Raw genomic sequence first — 25,964 nt, 5'->3', positions numbered from 1 at the left:
CATTGTGTAACGTCAACTTTCATGTTTTCAGCGTTACGAAGAAGTTAGAGTCAGAAAAAGCGTGTTCACGTTAGGTGATGTTCACGTTACCGCGAGTGCACTGTATTTTCAATCACTTTCCTAACTGACTTATTGTTTTTAGTTTATTGTTTCAATTATTTTTTAATAAAAAAATTAAAAATATTCAACCATTTGTTTAGCTGACGTAGTCTTTTGAATTTGATTAAAATATTAATTGTAGCAATTAATTTTTTAATTAAAAATTTAAAAACGTTCAATAATTGGCTTAATGTCTCTAGTTTTATTAATAAGTTAATTATATTGAAAGTTTTCAGTTTCAATCAACTTTTTAATAAAAGATATTTTGGTGGTATTATAACCCGAGCAAAAAAATTTGGAAGTTCTTCCAAAGGAACAACTTTAAAAGCACTTCCAGAAGATGCACTCCCATCGATGTTCTTTATTTTAACTACCCAGGAAGTGCTTTTAATTTAATTTTTGGTTTTTGGTTTTTTCATACTTTTAATGAATAATTTTAACTTTTTTGTTTCAAATAGGTTAAAAACAGAGTAAGACTTCATAAAATGGTACAAATCATTATTTTTTTTCGAAAAAAAAATGCTAAATCCAATCTGAAAAATTGTGAATTTTTGAAAATATTTGAGGCCAAACGTTTCCAACAAGCGTTAGAAACCGTTAAAAATTATAAAAAATTATAAAAATTATTTATGTGACAAAATATCACAGAATTTTTTAATTTACATCCAAAACATTGAATTCGGATCACACATAGAGAAGTGATGCAAATTCAGTGCAACGGCTGTTGAAATGGAGGACTTCCGTCCTATGACAAGCCCATGTTAAATTCATCACTTCTGCGTCAATTTTGCACCATTTCCGGATCTAAAAAGAACATTTTCATCACTTTTTTGGCGACGCTTTTTTTGCTGGGACTGTGTAAGTCACTTAAAAATAGTTATATATTTAATAAAAAAAATAGACTTCTGCAATGAACTTTAAATTAAATTTTTAATTAAACAACTAATTGAATTTTGCTAACTAAATCCACTAATTTGTTTATACCCAATTAAAACTGTGATTGATTCGAGATTTAAAACATTTCAATTAAAAAATAATTGGATCAATTAAATTCGTGATTGAATCAGAAAATAAAATCCTGGGTAAAATGGAATTTGATAGAAACTTTGACGTTTTTTTTACTGGAGTCTTCAATACCATAATCCAAAGCAGTACTTTTGACATATACATCTCGGACTAAAAGCTAAATCCACAAAGTTCGATATGTCAACATTTTTGATTCTGAATGGAAAGTCTACATTTAAGCTTGACAACTAATTTTAAGACAAATTCTGTTTCTACCAGCTACAAGGTGAATACATATATGACAGATGACTCGCAACAATAGGAAGGAAGGACCAATATATTCTTTTATATATATTTCTCATCAGAAAAAAACAAAATTATAAACAAAACAAACTAAATTTCGCATTGTATTTTGAGGTTAAAGCTGAAGTTAAGTCTGCGTGATTTAAGATTAAACAGCAGTTGAGATAGAGGTAGTAATAATAGCGGTATTTGGTAGAACTAATACTGTGTGGGAGGAAGGTATAAAATTACATTGATAATATAGAACAATGTAAATAATATGAGTTATTCATTTGTCAATGATTAATGAAAAAAAAAGAAGAAAAGAAAAATCATAAGTTAAAAACAAAATTAAAATATAAACTACTTGAGAAAATTAAAAAAAAAATAATCATCTATCATATTTTACTTCCTATAACATAGGAATATTAATGTTAATACGTATTAAATAATCCAAAATATTATTATAATATAATAATTAAAGTACGTAGTATATATTGGTATATCAATATTAAGATAAGAATAGAAGATATATTTATATGGACAGAGAGAGATAGACATAAGAAAGAAGACAGTAGATCTTTTTTGGGGGGGTCGATGGAAAATTGGAGTTTTTTATATGTTTTATTTTTTTTACATACCTCCTTCAGCATTGGCATCATCTTGTGTGTAGCATAGCATAAAAGCTGAAATATCGAAAGAATTAAGAAGAAAAAAGAGAAAAGACAGAGTTGATATGATATTGGATATTTCAGTAGTGGGGTTATCAAGAGATTGGGCAAGGAAACGAAATTCATAAGAATTATGTTTTGGATTTTGATTTTAATATTTCCTTATAAATCAAATGAATGGGTATCGTTTATGATGATGGAGACGATGAGTTCTTTTTTAATGATCTGTTGTTGTTGTTTTTCTCAAATACGAAAGCAGTCTACAGTATCCTTTTTATAATTAATAGATTGATTTGCTTGATATTCTCTATATATATATATGTTGGTTCCATGGAGATAGAAAAGAAAATGATAAGTATATGAACTTGCATTTCGTTGTTTGACAGGAAACAAACCGTTTTAAGAGCACATTTTAGCAAATATAAATATTTGTTTAATCTCTTCTAACAAAAGAAATGATATGAAAGTAAGGGGGGAAAATGAAAATAGAAGTTCTACTACTTGAAATGAAATCTAAAAAATTAAGAAAATGAAAATAATATGGTTCATAAGACTACGCATTGATTATTTTGTGTTGTTTTTGGCTGACAGTCCAAAGTGAATTCTAGTTCTAGTGGTGATGAAATGGTGAGTGGTGGTATTGTGTGTCATAACAAGGCCAGTTTGTATTAGCGATGATATCAAATCGAAATGAAAGAAGAGTGCCTTCTAGAATAAGCCTGAACAAGTATTGAATGTTATTTTCTACAATTGGCTCATGCAAAAGAAAAAAAAAGAAGATCCTCCGAGAGTACCACTCTTTCTTAAAGAATTATAAATTCATTTATATATTGTATAGCCCATATCCTTTTGTGTGTTAAGAACAACCTCATTATATCCACAAAATACATGTATCCCGCATTCCCCTTTTCCACAAAATCTCCAAAATTCAAGAACATTGCAGTTTCGTGTCCTTTGTGTTTACTTATAGATAAAAATGTACATATTTACATACTAGATTAGGTGTATAAAAAACAAGACTTATTAGCAACTTACGCTGAGGTTCGGTGGAATCGTTGTTGTTTAAATGATTAACATCAAGTTCACTATTGCTGGCGGCAATTCCATTGGCTTTTGTATTGTAAAGGTATGGTTGGGTTGGGTTGGGGGTTCATTTCATTTTCGTTATTATTATTATTTGCCCCCAAACGTTCGAGATACACACATATTGACACATATATACAGACACCCATTTACCATGGGGAAAGTGGGATGGCGCGTAGAATCGTCGATGGACAATAGATTTTTGAGATGAGATGACCATAATTAACGTAAACACATAGAAGAGGACGGACGTAGGATATCATCACAAACAATTGTGAAGGTCGAACAGATGTAAAAAAATATATTGGAATGGAGTGAATATGTAGTAGTCATTGATTGTCATTTGTAGGAGGGTAGTATTCGTTGTTGTTCGTTGTTTTTAATGGTGGTATTGGTGCAAAAAATCACGGGACATTTTGTTTGTTTTTTTTTTGTTTTAAGATGTTACACATAATTCAACATAAAAGAAAAAAATTAAAAAAAAAACATAGATATTAAACATAAAACAAATAAAAAAATACAATCGACAGAATAGACAGAAATTTAGTTGAACTGAATCTCATTAATTTGTTTCTTGTGTGCAAAAGAAATATATCTTGGTAAAGGATTAATCAAATGTGTCTGCATTACTGCTTTCAATTCAATATTTTCCATCGTTTTACGGTAGTTAAATTTGTTTTTTTTTCTTGTCATTTTGGTAATTCTTGTTGATCTCTATCGAGTAAATACTTACGCTCTTGATCACTTCCATCTTCATTTCTTTCATCACGGCTCTTCATAAAAGGAAATTTGCGCGAAAATGTAAAATTTTTCTTTTTTCTATCGAGCGTTGATTGCTGCAATGGAGAGAGAAAAATTTTCATAAAATCTATTTCAATGTGTTTAAGTAGTTTTTAATTTAAAAAAGGCACTAAACTAATACGAATGCCATAAAAAGAAGTCAATAGGACCAAAAACTCGGCAGAGGTAATTTTAGATACGTTCCCCAAAAATAATGGATTTTAATATATAGTAACTGAAAAAATAATAATTATTTATCAACGAAGGTGTTATTTGTAAAGTTGTTGCGCGTGTAAAAATTCAAAATATGTTTCCTTCCAATGTGTTTTTGTCAATCATAATATTTTCGTATGAAAATTTTCACTCAAACACGTTACAAAATTGGGGATTTAAACACGAGCGATTCTTGAAATACCACAACACATGCAATTTTGGCTCAAAAATTGGGAATAAAGCATTCAATATTGGAAATAAACAATTTTTCAGGCAAGAGTTGTCCATAGCCTGGCAGAAGTTTCAATATGACCTTAATATCAAGACTAAAGTTCAATAGAGAGCTTCATAAAATCTTAAATATATTTTTTGTCTCTTTCAGGATATAGCAAAATTGGTCTATGCCGATTCCCTATTTGATGTCTTGAATATTTTAAATATGCAGTTTGCATTTAATATTCCAAAATGTTATATTTTATTGTCAGATTCACATTGAACAGACATTTAGACCAATTGTACCAAATAGTTCATTGTAGTACCATTGTACTTTTGAGAAGTGATTACAATCGTGATCATGAATAAAATCGATAGGGTGATCGAAATCGTTATTATGGTTAAAATCATTAGCGTAATTGAAATCGTGATTGTGAAATAAATTTAATAGTGAAAGTGAGTTTGCTCGAGAATGTGAATTACATCGTGCGAGTTAGCAAATTCACAAACAGATTTTGTTTCTCGCTCTCACTCATGCACAGCATGTTTCGTTTTAGATTCATTCACGTGATACTTTGATCCTTGTTTGTGTGATCCATCTGCATGTTGGTTGGATTTTGGAAAATGTTTTTCTGCAACTTCAATTTTCTATTGAAATAAAGTTTTGACAAAATTTTCTATAGAAATAAAATTTTGACAAAATATTCTATAGAAATAAAATTTTGACAAAATTTTCTATAGAAATAAAATTTTGAAAAAATTTTCTATACAAATAAAGTTTCGACAAAATTGTCTATAGAAATAAAATTTTGAAATAAAATATTGAAAAAATTTTCTATAGAAATAAAATTTTGACAAAATTCTCTATAGAAATAAAATTTTGACAAAATTTTCTATAGAAATAAAATTTTGACAAAAATTTTCAATAGAAATAAAAATTTGACAAAATTTTCTATAGAAATAAAAATTTGACAAAATTTTCCATAGAAATAAAATTTTGACCAAATTTTCTATAGAAATAAAAGTTTGACAAAATTTTCTATAGAAATAAAATTTTGACAAAATATTCTATAGAAATAAAATTTTGACAAAATATTCTATAGAAATAAAATTTTGACACAATTTCTATAGAAATTAAATTTTGACAAAATTTTCTATAAAAAACAAATTTTGACAAAATTTTCTATAGCAATAAAACTTAGACGAAATTTTCTATAGAAATAAAATTTTAACAAAATTTTCTAAAGAAATAAAATTTAAAAATAGAAATAAAATTTTGACAAAATTTTCTATAGAATTAAAATTTGGCAAAATTTTCTATAGAAATAAAATTTTGACAAAATTTTGACAAAATTTTCTATAGAAATAAAATTTTGACAAAAATTTTCCATAGAAATAAAATTTTGACAAAATTTTCTATAGAAATAAAATTTTGACAAAATTTTCTATAGAAATAAAATTTTGACAAAATTTTCTATAGAAATAAAATTTTGACAAAATTTTCCATAGAAATAAAATTTGACAAAATTTTCTATAGAAAGAAAATTTTGACAAAATTTTCAATAGAAATAAAATTTTGACAAAATTTTCTATAGAAATAAAATTTTGACAAAAATGTCTATAGAAATAAAATTTGGACAAAATTTTCTATAGAAATAAAATTTTTACAAAATTTTCTATAGAAATAAAATTTTGACAAAATTTTCCATAGAAATAACATTTCGACAAAAATTTTCCATAGAAATAAAATTTTGACAAAATTTTCTATAGAAAAAAAGTTTAGACAAAAATTTGCGGTAGAAATAAAATTTTTGGCAAAATTTTCTATAGAAAAAAATTTGGACAAAAATTTTCCATAGAAATAAAATTTTGACAAAATTGTCTATAGAAAATAGTTAAGAGTATGCTGTTCTAATACTTTCGTAAATTTCCAAATATTATTTCATAATATTGTGGTAATTGTTATTTTTCGTATTTTGTTGACTTACCTTATCTATATTATTATTTGCACTAACTGCTTGACCTTGAAATTTAACACTACGATCTCGAGCTCTCATCTTTCTCTCCCAACGTCTTTTGGATGGTACAATACCAATTTGATCATCCTCATTATCGCCCAAAACACGACGTGCTTGCCACCATTCATCATCAGATGCATTTGTAACATGTAATATATCACCATGTCTGAAGGGTAAACCCCTCGATGGTAGACCATCATCACGATTTGGATCATAATCGAACAGGGCACGTACATATAAAGAACGTTTTTGAGTGGTGCGCAGCAGTGTGCCGGTACTGCCAGCAGATAAGGCAGCTTGTTGCTTTAACTCTTGTATGCGAGCTTCAAAACGATTATAGTCTTCTGGTCTATATTGGGCTACCAATGTTACAATGCCTCCAGATTTCTATAATAGAAACAAATAATTCATATTTAAGATATAAAAATGTTTTTCAAATATAAATGTTTACCTTAAGTGCCAATGCAGCTTCTTCATGGGTAGCATTCCTTAAATCCACATCATTGCAGCTTAACAATTGATCACCACGTTTAAGTTCTCCACCCAAATCGGCAGGACCACCAGCCAAAACAAATGATACATAAATTCCTTGGCCATCTTCACCACCAACAATATTAAAACCCAAACCTTGAGGACCTTTTTGTATTGTAATTGTACGTGATTCCCTGAAAGAAGTCATTGCAAATTTGCCATTAGCTATTGATTATTGTAGAGAAGAAATTGCGTTAACAACAATATAGTATAGGTATGTAATGAATAATAAACACATCACTTGATATTTTTCTTATGACGATCACGTAGATTATTCACCGCCACCATTACTCGTTCGGTGGCGGATCGTATGTATGTTGTGTTTGTAGTTGTTGATGATGATGTTGCTGTTGCTGTCCCTGTGCCTATTGTTGTCGACTGTTGTTTGCATTTTTGGAGCTCATCGCAGGCTGACCATAATAAAGGTTTACGTAAAATTGCTATACGTTCATCTAAATTTAGTAATTGTAATTGAAGACAGCTCATTGTGGATGTTGAATATGTCTCACTCATCTGGCTTGGCCTAAGCCGTTGAGTTGATTGGGTGAAACGGGTGTGCGTTGAGTATTGTTGTTTAACACAGAAGATTCTTGATAGTTAGCCAAAATATTGACATTTTTAATTATCAACAAATAAGCGTAGACTATTTTTTTCGGACTGCTTTTCGTGCGAATGTTCAATATCCAACTGCCAACAGTTGAATGTATAAATAATGCAGAAAATTTCGATGAATATTTGCACGTGCCTCCGGATACATATACGAGTTTATGTATCACAAACTGCGTAAACTATTCGCAGAACAAATGGTATCCGTAGCTCTGAAAGATGGGCTAACATATCTAAAATGGCTCTTATCTCTTTCTAATCTATCTTAAATAAAACCATGACATTCCATATGGTAGCAGAAAGTTATTTTAATTGTATTACTACAGTATCTTAATTATAGATATACATATAATGTGATATGTGATGGACAAAACGACATAACAACTAAAATTTTCAAAATTTTGCGAATTATACAAATTCCCACACATATACACGCATTTTTCATGATTTTTATACAATAGAATATTCAAGTCATGCCGATATCAATTCCTTTACATTGATTAATATTTGAGGCAAAAGTTCGCTTTGGATAAGATATCGGTACCTACATAAAAAAATATATGCGACGTTATTGCACTACTGTGACACATGCTATTATAAATTATTACGAGGGTTGCCTTTTATATTTCGAGATTGGGCAATGACCTATGGTGAGATTAAGACAACTTTAGGCATTAATAGGACCAGCATACGTTCAATATTGCATGCACATTTGAACGTCAAATGGGGAATATTTTGAAAAACAAATAAGCTGTGATTAATATTCTTTTTGTTCGCTAATTCTGAAATATAAAAGACAACCCTCGTACATATGTTTGCAACAAAATGGCTCAGACCGCGTCCTTTTAGCGGTTACCGATTAAACGAAATCCCTGCAAATTTTGATTTAAATTTTGCGCGGATTTCGTTGTATTTTTTTTTTTCAGAATAAAGAATTTAAAAATTATGAACAAAGTATTGTCAACAGTAGTATAAGGCTACTTAAATAAAAAAATTTGCAAACATAATAGACTTAAGATACTAGCCATAACTATGAAATTTACTTTAAATTGATACAGATTTCGATATAGCTCCTATAGCTATAGCGATATAGCTATTTATATCCATTGTCAGCCTGGCAAAACTAGTATATTCTCTGGGAAAGGTGACTGAATGCTTCAACACGATTAAAAAATTAACATTTCAAAGGCCTATTGATTCTGCGATAGGTTTGGTTTATATACATGATGTACAGCGTAGTATAGTCGAACTTGCCTTCCTGGATTATACTTTCCAAAAACATTTGGGTTGAGTCTATTTAAATTTCGATTGATTTAGAAGGAAGCAGATGGAGGCAGATCTTTTAGACTCAATGATGTTCTAGCCAAACTCTATTGAATTAATTGCTTTGGTTAATTGTTATATAACTGAGACGTCTTTACACGGCCAAGACAATCGGTTTGGCCGCGGCCAAAAAGTTTGTGTTGAAAATGTTATATTCCTTTCAAAGTATCTCAAACTATAAACTGAGCTATGAACGGATTATGCCAATTAGGGATTGAAATCAGAATCAAAATGCCGATCGTTCGACTTTTTTAGAATTTTGAAAAGTTGGTTTTCTTTCAATCCCTTTAATGTCGACTATACACCATTTTTATACCCTCCACCATAGGATGGGGGTATATTAACTTTGTCATTCCGTTTGTAACACATCGAAATATTGTTCTAAGGCCCCATAAAGTATATATATTCTGGGTCATGTCCGTCAGTCCGTCTGTTGAAATCACGCTAACTTCCGAACGAAACAAGCTATCGACTTGAAACTTGGCACAAGTAGTTGTTATTGATGTAGGTCAGATGGTATTGCAAATGGGCCATATCGGACAACTTTTACGTATAGCCCCCATGGTGCAATGGTTAGCATGCCCGTATAGCCCCCATAGAGCCACCATGGTGCAATGGTTAGCATGCCCGCCTTGCATGCACAAGGTCGTGGGTTCGATTCCTGCTTCGACCGAACACCAAAAAAAGTTTTTCAGCGGTGGATTATCCCACCTCAGTAATGCTGGTGACATTTCTGAGAGTTTCAAAGCTTCTCTAAGTGGTTTCACTGCAATGTGGAACGCCGTTCGGACTCGGCTATAAAAATGAGTTCCCTTGTCAATGAGCTTAACATGGAATCGGGCAGCACTCAGTGATAAGAGAGAAGTTCACCAATGTGGTATCACAATGGACTGAATAGTCTAAGTGAGCCCAATACATCTGCCAACTAACCTAACATAGCCCCCATATAAACCGAGGCTCAGATTTGGCTTGCGGAGCAAAATGTTGAAAATGTTAAATGTCATTCAAAGTCTCTCAAAATATACATGTGAACGGATTATGCCAATTAGGGATTGAAGTCAGAACCAAAAAGCCGGCTTTTCTAGAATTTTAAAAAATTGATTTTCTTTCAATCTCTTTAACCTCGACTATATGCCATTTTATTATTATTTTTTTTTTTGTAAAATTGCAAAATTAATTATTATGAAATGAAGCTCCCTGGAAAAATAAAACAAAACAAAATAGCTAAAACATTGTTGCACCCTGACGACTCTCAAGTAGTCAAAAAGCCATTCAACTTTTATGTGGTCAAATTCATTCACTTTATACCACTTTAAAAATTGTTTAAGCCATATATTCTAATATAATAAATACATGTTTACATTTCTACTAATAGTAGAATTATGAGAAATTATCACAAACAAGTCAAAACAAAGTTGAGCTCCGACGACTTCAAAGTAGTCAAAAGGCCCTTTTGGCTTTTGTGTACTCAAATTCATTTACTTTATACCACTTTACAAATTGGTGGCGCTATATGACCCAATATAAAAAATACATTTTTATTAAGCAACTATAAAAAAATAGTAGAATTGTGATAAGGCTAATATTCCTTCGTTGTAGCATCATAGCTGTTTAGGTCATCAACACACACGCACATGGCGGCAAAAGCTAACACACCTTTATCATACTCGCGTTAAATAGATTTTAGTCACGATTTTAATTTTCTAATTAGAATTACATATACACTCACCTAGTGATGTCCTCGGTGCTAACAGCTCGCGGCGTGCCTGGAGGCACTGTGGCCAAAACATTCGATGAGGCGTACCTAGATCCTGGTTGTTCTATAAGTACGTTTTTTAGTTTTGTTTTGTGTACAAAATAAAATCAAATAAAAAGCGTACGAAAAAACCCAAATATTATGGGAAAAAGGAAATATAAGAAAAACAAAGATTACATATTAGTGGCATTCGAAGCGAAGGTTATATCGGATTTTTTTCATATTTGTTGTAGTGGTTGGTTGGTTTTTCGAAAGCCAGTTTGTGAGGATATTTTTTTGTTCAAATTTCGTTTTTTTCGTTCTTTGAAATAGAATTTGAGAGTTTGATACAGTAGTAGTAGTAGAAAGGAAAGAAAAGGAAAAAAAATATAACACACCACTCTTGTATGCAGCCGTAGTTATTGCAGCCGACATGCAAACACTTAACACACGCAGTACACACACAAAAAACAAATTCAATGTTGCAAGTAGTATTTGAAAAAAAAATCGTTAGCAAAAAATTACGTATGTAAATCAAATTAATTCGAAAGACCACAAAACGTGCAGCAGCAGGTGCAATAGCAAAAAAAAAAAAAAACAGAGTTATAGAACCAAGGGTTCTTTTCTCCATCGCGCGAGAGAGTAGAGCGAGCGCACAAGAACAAGGTTATTGGCAAACCTCATTTTGAATAATTTCCATTCAACATGCAAGTTAATTAATTATGACTCTTATATGAAAGAAGAATTAAATGAATAAATCAATAAATACTCTACTACTTAAGAATAAAAGTAAGTTTGATTGTTTGTTACTCTTCATTTCCACAAGCATACAAGTGTAGCGATGATGATTTTTCTTTTTTTGATTTGTATTGTGATAGTTTTTCGGGGAGAGGGGAATGTGGATGGGTGATAAGTGATAGAGGGGGGGGGGGGCTATGGTTATAGATTTGATAGATAGGCCAGCGTAGGTGAGATAAAAAAGATTTTGAAACTTAAAAAAGGGCTATTTTGTTTTTGACGACACCCAATAGAAAGTATGGAAATTAAAAATGGAAAATAAAAATCAATACGACAGATTCAATCAAAAAAAGCTTACGAGGCAAAGGTGACTGGGATCGAGATGTAGATGGAATTGTTTCAGCAACGGCTGGGGAAGATGCATGGTGGTGCTGATTGCTATTGTTAATTGTAGCTGTTGTTGCTGTTGGCATAGCGTTTGTGTTGTTGTTGTTCGTGTATGGTGTGGTGGAAGATGAGCGAGCATAATCAACAACTGTTTGTCCTATTGTATTTATCGCACCTGTAGAATGCGAATTCACTTGATTAACATGATGTCCCGAGGCTGGTATACTGTGTGCTGTTTTGCCCACTACCAGAGTGACTTTATCGACCACAGACTTTAAAGTGGCCACGGCCTGTTCATGTGTGACATTTTCTAGATTTTTATCCACCTGCATAAAGAAAAGTGTTGGAGATTTAATTTTAATTTAATTGCATGCAATGTGTGTCGTTGTATTCTTTTAAATTTTCAAATTTATCTTACCCCATTTGCTTTTACTGCAATCAACTTATCTCCAATTGATAAACGGCCATCAACTGCAGCCGCTCCACCATCCATGATTTTGGTAACATAGATGCCATTGTCACCAGGTATATGCTGATTACCGATACCACCGGCAATGGAGAAACCAAGCCCCTTATTACCTTTAACTAGATCAATATCTAAGATTTTGGGACCAGTATCCTCCACCTGTGCCGAGGTAGCCGGACCATCTATTACAGTACCACCGCCAGTGCGTTTTCTCTTCACATGTAGTTTGACTACATTGCCAGCCTTTTTTAGAGCCTCCACGGCTGCAGCATGTGGGACATCGACCACAGAAACTTCATTAACCGATACAATAATATCGTTAACCCCCAAACGCCCATCGGCCGAGGCCGCGCCACCAGGTATTAATTTTGTAATATATATTGAAGTATCGGTGCCAATGTGTGGATTATCGGTACCGCCGGCTATCGAGAAGCCTAAACCGGAATTGCCACGTTCCAACGTTATATCCTCGTACATCCAACTGTCATCTCCATTTACCTGAAAACATATAGGAGATACAAATTAACATTTGATATATTATGGATTGAAGTCAACACATATACACACAAATATTATTGATTAGAAAATTGTAGAAGCTAAAACTTGTATTCAACAGCAACGAATGATTAGCGCAAATGGACATTATGTTATAACAAATCAATTTAAGGGACAAAACGAACAATTATTATGGCTATAAAAACACATATTCTATGTAACTATGTAATGAATGGTCGGTTACATCGTCCAACCCGTTATGACGAATTACTCTTGGCAAAAAAAAATATTGAACCACTCTTACCTTATTCGAAGATGCCCGATGTGCCTGTAACATGAAATTACAACAAAAACGTAAATAAACACAAATTAAAAATAAAAAACTCAAACATATCTAAAAGGATCGCAATGTTAAGATAAATTTTAAAAAATTAAGATACTTTGCAAATGTATGTAATTGTTTAGGGCGCTACGTTGACAAGCCAAAAGCAAAGTAGCAATATTTCAAATAATGAGTTATCATTTTTACCACGATAACATAATTCCGTTTATTTAAAGTAGTATCGATGGGCTATAATCTATCTCTCCCTCTATCAGAAAAATAGAATATGTAATGATACGATGTTCACTATTGTCGGCTATCAAATACATTTCGCAGATCTAACTATAAAGCCGACCCATTTTTGTCGGCGGCGGGTGACACTAATTTTTTGCCTCCGGATGCGGTGGCTTGACGGCTAAGCGGATATAAATTTGTCTTTTCGACGTCGGAAAATTACCCTTTATAAAATAAATTTTAAGTTATCCGAATGGTTATGAGAAGTTCTCTATTCAACCGTCGAACGGAACGGACGTGTTTTTCAATAGCGGATAAACTCATCGTAATAGGTACCTACTACGAATTTCAAGTGTGGTGGGATATTAAGCCACCATGCAGCGAAATTCCAAGTCATCCACTGGGTTGCTAACTTCAGGGCCCAGTGGACGGGTATCGACTGGGGTTATAAATCTGGGCAATGACCAAGAGTTAGGCCCAATTAGTCGACCTGTAGACGGGTCGACAGGTGGCGACACTCTGACAAGTCGAACTTTTTCTAAGGTAACGACATCAAAAGGAGGTAATCCCTCACGAAAGAGATTCAAGGAACGCAGAAATGCTTTGTTTATCCTAAAGAAGTTAGGATCAGTCGACCCAAGCACGCTGTCGGCTAAACAAAGCGATTCCTTAAAATGGGCTCAAGGAATTCTTGAGACTGGAAAAAGGGAACGATCGCCGGATGAGCTGCCATCCTCCAAAAGGGATCAAAGATCGTTTGCCTCAGTTGCTAAAGATAGCCTTGTGATGGCTATCATTAATAAAGGAGCATTGGACGGTATGGTTCCAAAGCAAAAATGGGGGGAAATTGAGAATGCTCTGTCTGTCGTCTACTCACAGGTGCTGGAAAAGTTTCCCGGCCCAGATCCTCGACACCAAGAGGCTGGTTGGTATCAAGGACGATTTAAGCTAGTCGCATTTGAGGACCAGAGGTCTATAGAATGTTTTAAAGCTGCTCTGATACTAATTGGTGAAGTTTGGGAAGGAGCTGCTCTAGAGTTAGTCGAGAAGAAAGACATACCGGCTAGACCTAGAGCACATGCCTGGATACCTGCAAACCCTTCTGACCCTGAATCTATTTTAAATAGACTGAAACGATGCAATCCAGATCTTCCAACAGCTGATTGGAAGGTTGGCCGTTTGGATGAAGTGGATGGACCAAGACGGCATGTAGTGTTTATATTGAACACTCAGTCTTTGCCACATCTGGCAAAGTCCCAGGGCCGTGTATGTTATGGCTTTCATTATATCCAAATGAAGGTGTATAAAAACGATCAGCTAAAGGATTCAGAAATGGACAAGCCCCTGTCTGAATCAGAAGTAAGCGGATCCTCTTGCGAAGTCGAGGGAGATACCAAAGTTGAAGACATGGATAGATACCGTATGCGTGAGGAGGCTTCTATTGCCTCAGAACTCACCAAAGTCGAACCTATGGTTATTGCGAGAGTCACCGATATCTCTGAAGAGGACATTCTTGATGACTCGATTGAAGCGGCTGATGTGACGGTTGTTGAAAATCTCGATGGTCCTACGGATCCTCCAGATAAATCTTCATCATTGTAAGGCTGCATGTGCTGCCTTAAAAGTTCTCCTGATGAAAGGGGACATAGACATAGTTCTTATTCAAGAACCATATGTTTATAGAAACAAAATATGTGAATTAAGTACTCCGGGGTTCAAACTATTGCAGTATACTGGTAATGATGTAATTCGAGCCTGTATAATTGCTAAAAACGAGCTTAACTTGTTTCTGCTTCCTTCAATGTGCAATGCAGACACTGTCGTTGCCAATTTAGAAATAGCCAAATGCAAATATTGGGTATCTTCGGTCTATATGGGACATGACAGGGAGATGCCTCCATGTGCCGTTAAGACCTTAGTTGAGGAGTCACTGAAAACAAAGACGAAACTCATTATGGGATGCGATGCGAATGCGCATCATAGTATTTGGGGAAGTAGTGATACTAATGCAAGGGGAGAGTCGCTAATAGAGTTTATTTTGCGTACTAATCTGGTAGTTTGCAACAAGGGAGATGCCCCAACCTTTGTCACTAAAAACAGGCAAGAGGTTTTGGACATCACCTTGGCCTCGCAAGAACTGAATGAAATGATATCTGAGTGGCAGGTTTTAAGTGAACACAGCTTCTCAGATCATCGCTACATCAGTTTCAAATTTGATGTTCATATCACCAAGACCACATTTTCGCCAAATGTTAGGAAAGCTGACTGGAATAGGTATAGGGAATCGTTCAATATGATGATACCGGAAATAACAGAGACAAATATGAGAAATGTGCAAGATATCGAACACGCAGTGGAGCGGATTACTAAGGCCTTCAACATCTCACTGAAAGCTGCATGCCCTAGAGGAAAGCCAAGGGGGAAACATCGACCACCATGGTGGTCTACGGAATTAAGTAATATGAGGAAATCCTGCAGGAAACTCTTTAACAAGGCAAAGTCCACCAGAGCCCCTGAGGACTGGGACGCTTACAAGAGGAATCTGAGAGGATACAAGCGAGAACTGAGAAAGGCTCAGCATAACTCTTGGAATGACTATTGCAGCAGTATTGAGAATACGTCCGAGGCTTCCAGACTACGGAAAGTTCTAGCATCCACCAACTCCGCTCCAGGTTTCATTAAAACATCGGAGGGAAATTGGACAACGTCCAGTGAGGAGACGCTGGAGGTACTATTGGACACACATTTTCCTGGAAATCAGACGGTTGAACCATGTACTGGCGGTGCCACAGTTGCTCAGCGGTCGTTTCCTGTCGAGGAAATTGTATCGGAAACTAGAATAAGATGGGCGCTAAATAGCTTTGGACCATTCAAATCCCCCGGACCTGATGGAATTACTCCGGCGGAGTTACAAGCTGTAACTGACAAAATTATCCCCTGGTTGTCGGTGATATATAAAGGATGTATCAACTTATCATATATCCCAGGAAAGTGGAGGGAAACAAAAGTCGTCTTCATACCTAAAGCGGGAAAAGCCTCTCACTCGAGGGCGAAGGATTTCCGACCAATCAGCTTATCCTCATTCCTACTTAAGACTCTGGAGAGGATGATAGACATTTATCTTAGAACTAGCATCGATTCAAGTTTGTTCTCGAAACGACAGCATGCATACTCGAAGGGCAGGTCTACTGAGACCGCACTACATGAACTAGTCAGCTTTATTGAAAGCTCACTATCTGTCAAAGAATACACAATCGTGGCGTTTCTAGACATCGAAGGGGCGTTCAATAATGTCCATCCGAGCTCGATATTAAATGGACTGACAACTCTGAATGTTGATCCATGTATACTCAGGCTGTTAGACGAACTGCTAATGAAGAGACGTATTTCAGCCACACTGGGACAAGCAAACATACAAAAGTATGTGAACAGAGGCACTCCCCAAGGAGGAGTTCTATCACCTCTTCTTTGGAATGTTGCTATAAATAGCCTTCTGGTTACTCTAGAAAAAGAAAGGATAAAAGTGGTGGCATACGCAGATGATGTAGCTCTGGCAGTCAGGGGAAAATTCCCATCCACAATCAGAGATATTATTCAGAGGGCCCTCCGGATGACTGAAAAATGGGCGAAAGACAATGGTCTTGGGGTAAATCCCGCAAAGACAGAATTAGTCATGTACTGCAACGATCGCAAAACTCCCACGGTTAGGCCTATTTCCTTAGGGGGTATTGAAATTCCCTTTGGTGATTGTGCAAAATACCTTGGCGTTATTTTGGACAGGAAGCTGAACTTTAAGCTTAATATTGAAGAAAGGGCGAGGAAGGCAACTGTAGCTTTGTACTCGTGCAAAAAGGCAATAGGAAAAAAGTGGGGACTAAAACCAAAAATTGTGCATTGGCTATACACGGCAGTGGTTAGACCTATAATGCTATATGGTGTTGTAGTCTGGTGGCCGGCACTTCAGAAACCGACTGGTTTAGATAAAGTTCAGCGTATGGCGTGTTTGTGTATTTCAGGCGCATTCAGCAAGACAGGAACAAATTCCCTTAATGTCATGCTGCATCTATTGCCTTTAGACATTTTGGCCAAACAGTCAGCTGCAACAACGGCTGTGCGGTTGCGCGAACTATCGCTGTGGTCGGAAAAAGGTTACGGTCACAGTTCTGTCCTCAAAATAATGCCAGATGTGCCTAACGTAGTGGATTACACTTTGGCGAGTCCACTTTTCGACAAGAAGTTTGAGACTCTAATCCCCAACAGTGAGGCGTGGTGCACACAGACCCCGGGGAATAAAGAATATATAGATTTCTACACTGATGGCTCCAAATTGGATGGACAAGTGGGGTTCGGAGTATATTCTAATGATCTGGAACTTCGAATAGCGAAAAGATTACCTAATCACTGTAGTGTTTTTCAGGCTGAAATATTAGCAATAAGAGAGGTGGCGAATTGGCTGAGAAGTAATGTTCCAAAAAATGTGGGCATTAATATATACTCAGACAGTCAACCTGCAATAAAATCCTTGGACTCTGTGTTCCTCAACTCGAAAACGGCCATCGACTGCCGCAAATCTCTCAATGAGATGGCTGAGCAGTACAATATTCACCTAATATGGGTGCCTGGCCATAGGAACATACCGGGGAACTGCGAAGCGGATGAGTTGGCAAGGCTAGGGACTACCTTACATATTCCAGGGGAACTAGAATTTGTTGGTATGCCCCTAGCTACCTGCAAGCTCATGCTACGTGAGAAGGCTGTTATGATGGCAAATGTTCGATGGGAGAATTGCAAGGGTTGTAACGACACCAAGCAAATATGGCCCCATTTCAACTTAAACCGCACACTAGATATGCTAATGTTCTCGAGACGTCAGATATCACTCCTGATATCTGCTATAACGGGTCGCTGCCTGATAGGCGATTTTGCAAAAACTATTGGCGCGAAGTATAATGACTATTGTATGAGCTGTCATGATGCGGAGGAAAAAGAATCAATTAAACACCTCTTGTGTGAGTGTCCTGCATTTTGTGTAAAGCGCAAGCAACTTTTAGGAGCATATAGCTTCAGATTACTGGCGGATCTGGAAAACGTTAACTTAAGCAGTCTGCTACTGTTTTTGGAACAATCTGGTTGGTTCAACAAAGAAAAATAATCAAGAAGGTTCAGCGGTTAAAACTAGAAGTGCCCATATGTAATAGGTACTTTTAGTTAATGTGGTATCACAATGGACTGAATAGTCTAAGTGAGCCTGAATCTTAATCGGGCTGCCACTTTAACCTAACCTTAACCTAACCTATGGTTATGAGATTAGTTGTACAACCAATCTTACAATCACATTTATATTTCATTATAATTTTCTGAGCTAAATTTTTGTAAAATTATTATAGCAACTTGATACTGACGGATTTTGGGTGGAAACTATAACATTTTGACAAAGAAATGCAATAATTAGTAATATTTTTCTGATTTATATCAATATTTTTATTAATTGTCGTCTAATTTTGAGTCGAGATGAGTCGACATATTCGGCGGTGGCTTCGAATGGCAAAAACTAGTCGGTGGCGGCTAAAATCATCGGCGCGACTCGACGGCTTCATTCTCTGACTACAACAAGGTATTTTATGTTTTGCATTCGATTAAAAACTATTGGTCTTTTTATTAGAATCAAAATCGCTATACCTAAGAATATTTAGAAAACTAAGGTATGGTACTGCTTTTTTGTCATTTTTCCCTATGAATTTTGAAATCGATATATAATATACGAGTCTTGCCTTTTATATTTCGATTAGATTAGAGAACAAATATTCATCATCGAATATCTAAATATTACCCATAAAGATCTATACACTTTTACATTCGGTTGAACCCATTGTCGAAGCACTTTTCCCACTCTGATTGAGGTAGCACCGGATCATGCATTCTGAACGCATCAGCCGCCTCTTCAGGTGTCGAAATGCTGTTTGCTTTCGGACTTAACGCGTAAATCCGCGATTCATAACCAGTAACGATGAAGTATTTCGAAGTATCGCTATCGCATTTTTCGAGCATTTCTGTCGACCAATCGACACAAGCCTTTATTTGAGCGATTGACAAATTGTGTGGGATCCAACGCGAACAAATTTGTTGACTGTTAAATGTTCATGCAGTATTGAATGTATGCTGGTCCCACTAAAATCGAAGGTTATCTAGATCTCACTATAGGTCACACGACGATCTTGCATTATCAGTTGGCACACAGCATCAATGGTGTCCGGAACAAGAACTGATTTTCCACGACTTTCGCGAAATTCGTCTTGGAGTTGAAAACAACGACCTTGGTTGAATTAACCAAACCGATAAAGACTGGTACTTGACTTCAACGCCAAAAATTAAATTAAGTTCATTGATGCAAAATAATTGCACGAAAATGTTCACGATTTAATTTCATATTTTGATTTCATATTTCGAAACTTTAGTTATATATCTAACACGCAGTAATATCAATACCTTGATGGCTGCAAATGTCTCATTACTTTAGTAACAAATATCCAAATGGCTAAACTACTGCATAGAGAATTTTCATTGAATTTAACATAAGCATCAGTCTTGAGACATACGAACGGAATACATTTATATCTATTAGCCTATTTTATAAAGTATAATTAAGCATTTCTAATTACTATCCACAAATGAATGCAGTCTGATTCTGTACTCATAATATGAACCTTTGATTTCTCAAAATAAACACAAGGGGTCAATGTCCTTCTTAATTTTTATCATTTGAGATAGAAAAAATTGCAATAGTGATCATTGTAAATATTTAGCCGCAACTGAAACGGGATTTGAAATTTAAAATTTTTACTAACAATCCGATCATAAGATTTTGGGACCATTGTAATTATGCTCATTATGATGATGATTGTTACTTATTGTCATCAAGCTGTTTTGATACAAAGGAAAAGTTAATGAAAATAATACACTGGCAAATGGTCACAATGGATGAAACGGCCTCCTAATCATCCTATGCAAAAGAGAACGCAGAAGAACAATTATGATAGCAAGCGAGAATATGAAGAAAAATGTAAGAAAATTCACGAAAATCCAAATGAAGAGGAAACGAAACTAGAAACGCACAAATCTACATCTAACATCTAGATGAAAAATATACACATATCATAAAGCAAAGAGAAGAAGCCCTTCCTCCGGAAGCCCCTCAAATCACAAATTATTTCAGGGTGTTTTGCTCGCTTGCGGCGGCGTTGGAAGATCGTACACGGATACACGGTGTTTGTGGTGGCATATAAATAAATGATGTTATCATCATCGATCATTGAGTAGAAAAGTGGACATATAAAAATAGCCTATGGTGCGCTGGTTCAGCATTACCACTGTTGGCATTTTGGATTAAAATAACAGGAAAAAAACAAGTGTAAGTACAGGCGAAAATTTCAGTTCAGTTCACAAGCTCATAATTACCGAGTCCAAATTGAATAGGGAGGACACTTTTTTAATAAAGCCACCTCCCCCTCCGCTGCCTCCTCCGCTATCCTTGCTTTTCTTTTTACGGGTGGTCATCTTTGAATTGTTTGTTACTGCTTGGTTTACTGGGTGTGTGAGTTGTCGCGTCAGTCAATCCGATGACTAGTAGTTGATGTGTCTGTTGTTACGTCCGTCCTTTTAGATATTTAAGGTTTTTCCACTGTAAGCAGCAAGGCAACTTTCTCACGCCCGATATTTTCGAGAAAATATGCAAAATATGGGTGTAATAACAACAACAAGAAGGCGAATATATGACTTAGTGGACAGATTTTTTTCTTTTTCACTTTTGATTCTAATTCTGATGCGAGAGCAACGTTTAATAAAATACACTAACAACAAATGAGTAAACGAAGATGTCAAATTCCATAAAATAAACACAACACCGACATACACACGCACACAAACTCACACCCAATTACTTAGGCAATGTTGATTCTTTCTCTTGATAATTCGCGTTTCTCTTAATGTTGGCCTTCGTGTGAATGTACTTGTTGAGTTAGCAGAAAAGCTTCAAGGGATTTATTTTGTTTTTGATAAAAAATTTATGTTATTAATGCTCATAAGAGTTGTTTTTGTTAAGGCCTAAATAGGCTACCACTTTCCCTTTAAATTAAGGCCCATTAGTTCCACACACTTGACGAATGTCATTGAAACTCCATTTTGCATGTTTTCTTTGCTCGCATCACTATTATTTCATTTATATCACATTAAGCCATAATATTTATTTAAATTCCATTCATGGAAATATTCTTTTAGCAGGATTTCATCTTTTCCCAAGCGGTTTAAAATATACGAAATGAAACACACACAATTCTTTTTCAATGAGTGATGTTTGACATCGAGTGTTGCCAGTTTGGCAACTACAGCAGTGTAGCCAACTTCTTCCACAGCTAAAATCGCCAAATCTAACGTACTAACAAAATACAACCATTCAAGGGTAGTGAAGATGAAACAGCAGACCGTATTTTTTAAAGGTGCGTTTAGACTTTTAGACAATATTTTGAATGAAACTGACAAAACGATAACAACGTGCCTAAGTGAAATTCTGTACAAATTCGTATGACTTAGCAAATATAGTTTTGTTTTAAGTTTTTGTCTTTAGAATCAAGCGAGACTTTTTCCGAAAACAATTAGAATACAAAACCTGAGAATAATAAATTAAAATTAAATGAGTAGATATAACGAAACTGAATGACCAAGTCACAATACAGGACCGCTACCACCGCCGAATATGTCGACTCAAATTTATCCGCCAATTATTCAAAAATATTGCTTTAAATCAGAAAAAACAGATTGTGGATAGACATCGTTGGTGTGATACTTGATACTGATCTTTCTTTTTAAAATCATATCGATTCCGTATCAGGTAGAGTTTGGGGGACATTGCGCAGGATTTATGGGACCAACTTATTTTTGCCTCTTGCGGTTAAAATTAAATTGGCTCATGCTCTATTGATGTCCCTAGTATTATATGGACTGGAAGTTGTTTCTGGAACTATCTTGCAACATTTTTCCAAGTTGAGGCGCATTGGCAATGTGATTGTACGCTTTGTATTTAATGTAAGGCGTAGAAATTCCATTTCTGCATATGTAGTACGATTTCTCGGATGTTCGTTTAGAATATTTGTTGATTATCGCAATCTCCTATTGTTTTATAACATCATCCACACTTCTAGACCTTTAGATTTGGTTTCTGTTTTTACCTTTTCGCGTTCTATTAGAAATGTTCAGATATTTATTCCTCGTATAAGAAAGAATATTTATGCTAGATCTTTTGTGGTTAGAATAGCTCGGTGTTGGAATTGATTGCCTCTAGAACTACGCATTTTTTCTCATTGTAATAACGCATTACGTCTCAAACTCATGGAATATATGGCTAGTGCAATCTAAACTGTAAGGTTCTTGGACGATTTACATCTCATATATTGCATACACACTTGGTATATTCTATGGAACTCCTATGTATTTTTAAGTTATTGATTTTATGCTGGCTTGCATTGTATATGGGACCATCGCTATTTGAATAATCGCTAATACTCTTGCGGCTGGGGAGCCAATTAAATCAGTTTCTTCTTAGTTTAATGTATTAACTTGTTTACATTATATCGATTGCTCAGTATTTTTGTTATGATGTAATATATTTTTATAGGCCTTTATTGGCTTTGTATTACAGAATTTTTGAATAAATAAATAAATAAAAAATGTGTAAATAAACGTGTTTTGCAAAAATCTAGCTCAGAATTTGCTTGCAAGATTGGTTGTACGACTAATCTAATTGCCATTCGGATAACTTCAAATTGATTTTATAATGGGCATAGGCAAACATTTAGTATCACCCGCCGCCAGCTTCATTCTCTGGGCAGGATATCGACTTGTTGAAATTCTCATATTATATATCCAACGAGGCAAATATGGAGATAATACAAAAAAAAAATAACCGGTTGTATAAACAAACAAATAAATACGGCCGAAAGTTCGAACATGCCGAATCTTATGTACCCTCCACCTTGGTTTGCGTAGAAAGCACTACTAAAGACTGTCATCCACAATCGAATTACTTCGGTTGTGGTAACAATTGCCGGAGGAAACATATCTTAAACCTTTTTCACATTGCCTTCTAAATTAGATGTTAGTCCTTTATCGTTTTATATAGTGGAGTCTATAAATAATTATTAACCGATGTGAACCAATCGTAGCACGGTAATGAGAGGTCCAAGAAAAATTTAATTTGGAGGACCTACCTCAATTAATTGAAAAGCTATATGAATTTATTCTGAATACTTAATTGTGATCAAATAGCCTTACTAAAATAACATCACATATGGGAATTTTACAAACCAGTCTTCTATTCTCCGGTTAAGTACTAATCGGAGGATGACAAATTGGCTTTAAGACTAAAACTTGAATTTGCTTAGAGACTAAAGGTGGGTACTAAGTTCGAGTTTGGCCGCTAAGGAATACAAGCTTTGTGAACATTAGCTTTCGACTATTCCTCATCAAGTTATAATAAAATTTGCAACAAATATGTATAATTTTATGCCTTTTTTACTGATTTAATTTTTCACTTTAGCGATTTTAGCGGCTGAACTCGAACTCAATACCCACCTTTAAGAGAAAACGCAAACCTGGTTTATTTTGACCAAATATAAAAATGCACAATCATTATACCTCATATTTAAATAAAATCTGCAACTCAATCCATAATTGCACTTTGTGGCAATATTCTGCCTAAACAAACACTTTACAAATCAAATGGATACATTACGTAAGTTATTCGCAATAAAGCTGTGACTAGAGGAAAGTGATGTACTTTATGAAAATTTAATCTGGTTATACATGCGGGATTTTCATTAATGAGATGCTCTGGTATTGCTTATAAAAAATATTATATCCAGATTTAAAAAAAGGTGTATTATAATACCACTCTCCCTAATTGATGTAATAGTATTCGATTTTAGCATTTTACATTGTTAGAAGCATAAACTAAACAAACATCTATGATATAAAATACAAACCTTGGCGTTGGATATCAAAGTATAGCACGGATATAATAAACAAAAATTAAAACAATTTTTAAATGAAAAAAAAACTTTATTATCAAATAAAAATATAATTTTCATGCAATTAAAAAAAACAATGTAAATTCTGGCAACATAAGCATAAAATAAAAAAAACTTATAAATAAAACACAAGCGTTCCAAAGATTCAGGAACGTTAGGAACGAACTTAAGTTTGGTAATAAACAACAAATATGTAAATATAAATGTATAATCATGAACTTAAACTATATTAGAAAATTGGCATTCATTTTGGCATTATGTAGTATATAAACATAACATAAATTAAAAAAAATATTAAAAAATATTAAAACATACACATTGCTACATTATGGCATTGTAAATTTTTTAGCGTCATTTCATATTATGAACTGTATTGCCTACGAAGACAAAAGAGTTCTTGATAGACGATAGAGTTCTTGAAGACTTTTAAAAGGACGACATCCGTCCAATAATAAGCAGTATGAGCCACTCGGAATACAAAATCAAAATGTTCACTATTTTCGTGATTATTTTTGATGAAGGAAAGAAAACTAAATTTTATTTGCGAAAATAACTTTAGGTCTGATAGCTTAATCCTATAGGCCAGTAAACGAAATGTCAAATTTGCCATGAGGGAGGGATTTCGGAAGGAAACCTATAGATTTGTTTCTTGTGATGCCCTATTTTAGTTGAAGAACGGCTCGTCACACCATGTATGCAACCATTTAAGGTAGGTTTGAAATCATCCAAATTACCATTTGTCACCAAATTACCATCCACCTTCCAGGGATGTTGTCAAATTCTGAAAAAGACCCGAGGGAAACAAATGGAGTTCTACAAAGGTAGCAGCAATTCCTAGGGTAGCCTTAGCCACCAAAACGAGCCTTTTTCAATCATACGTCAGAGTGTGGATGTTTAATTTTCTCTAGAAATGCGATGTCAGCTTCTTCATCGATAGTGAAACAGCCATAAAGGCCTTGTACAAAATGCAAAATGCCATCAAATTACCATCCCCTTCTAGAGATGTCGTCAAATTCTGAAAAAGACCCGAGGGAAACAAATGGAGTTTTACAAAGGTAGGAGCAATTCCTAGGGTAGCCTTAAGCCACCAAAACGAGCCTTTTTCAATCATACGGCAAAGTGTGGATGTTTAATTTTCTCTAGAAATGCGATATCAGCTTCTTCATCGACAGTGAAACAGCCATAAAGGCCTTGGACAAAATGCAGACATATGGTCTAAGGTAACCACTGAACAGCAGGATGTAACAGTGCTGTGGAATAATGGGCAATGACGAAGAAGATGAACTAGCTAAGGAGGGCGCTCGAGAAACGAGTAATGTCACTGCGGACATTTTCCTCCGTTGTCTTCTTTAAAAGATTCATGTGAAATATGATGAACTATGGCGTAGACATAGTCGAAAAGAACCGTAGGAATTGCGAAATTCTGATGGCGATGAGAACACAGGGATTGAGGCTTTTAATTGCCATTATAACTGAACATAACACACTTGGGAAACATATGCCCCCATGTTCCGATATTCGGAATCGCAAATCGCAAGAATTTATTTTTCTTGTAATGAAAAAATAGAGATTCTCTTGGACACTAATATAATTTTAATTGGAACTTCTCAATAAAGACATAAGGTCAAGGTAGCCACTGAACAGCAGGATGTAACAGTGCTGTGGAATAATGGACAATTACGAAG

At 34.7% G+C, this 25,964-nt stretch overlaps 1 protein-coding gene across 6 annotated transcripts in view; it reads right to left on the bottom strand.

Moving 5' to 3' along the window:
- Window positions 1-21,555, bottom strand: part of dlg1 (MAGUK family member discs large 1) — a 50,246-nt gene extending 28,691 nt beyond the window's left edge. For 2 of the 6 annotated variants that reach the window (XM_075303180.1, XM_075303182.1), the window contains exons 1-10: window positions 20,657-21,555; window positions 12,950-12,973; window positions 12,103-12,648; window positions 11,656-12,010; window positions 10,554-10,644; window positions 6,816-7,029; window positions 6,335-6,751; window positions 3,874-3,976; window positions 3,093-3,167; window positions 2,028-2,072 (exon numbers count right to left, since the gene is read on the bottom strand). In XM_075303180.1, the coding sequence (XP_075159295.1) occupies window positions 2,028-2,072; window positions 3,093-3,167; window positions 3,874-3,976; window positions 6,335-6,751; window positions 6,816-7,029; window positions 10,554-10,644; window positions 11,656-12,010; window positions 12,103-12,648; window positions 12,950-12,973; window positions 20,657-20,755 (1,969 nt within the window). In that variant the 5' untranslated portion in view covers window positions 20,756-21,555. The remainder of the gene's footprint in view (window positions 1-2,027; window positions 2,073-3,092; window positions 3,168-3,873; window positions 3,977-6,334; window positions 6,752-6,815; window positions 7,030-10,553; window positions 10,645-11,655; window positions 12,011-12,102; window positions 12,649-12,949; window positions 12,974-20,656) is intronic. The other 4 variants (XM_075303181.1, XM_075303183.1, XM_075303184.1 and 1 more) reach the window with 3 other exon arrangements.
- Window positions 21,556-25,964: the final 4,409 nt, after the last annotated feature.

The sequence above is a fragment of the Haematobia irritans genome, chromosome 3 (assembly GCF_050003625.1).
Source record: "Haematobia irritans isolate KBUSLIRL chromosome 3, ASM5000362v1, whole genome shotgun sequence".
Classification (NCBI taxonomy): Eukaryota; Metazoa; Arthropoda; class Insecta; order Diptera; family Muscidae; genus Haematobia; species Haematobia irritans.
This window is presented reverse-complemented; position numbering and strand designations above follow the sequence as displayed.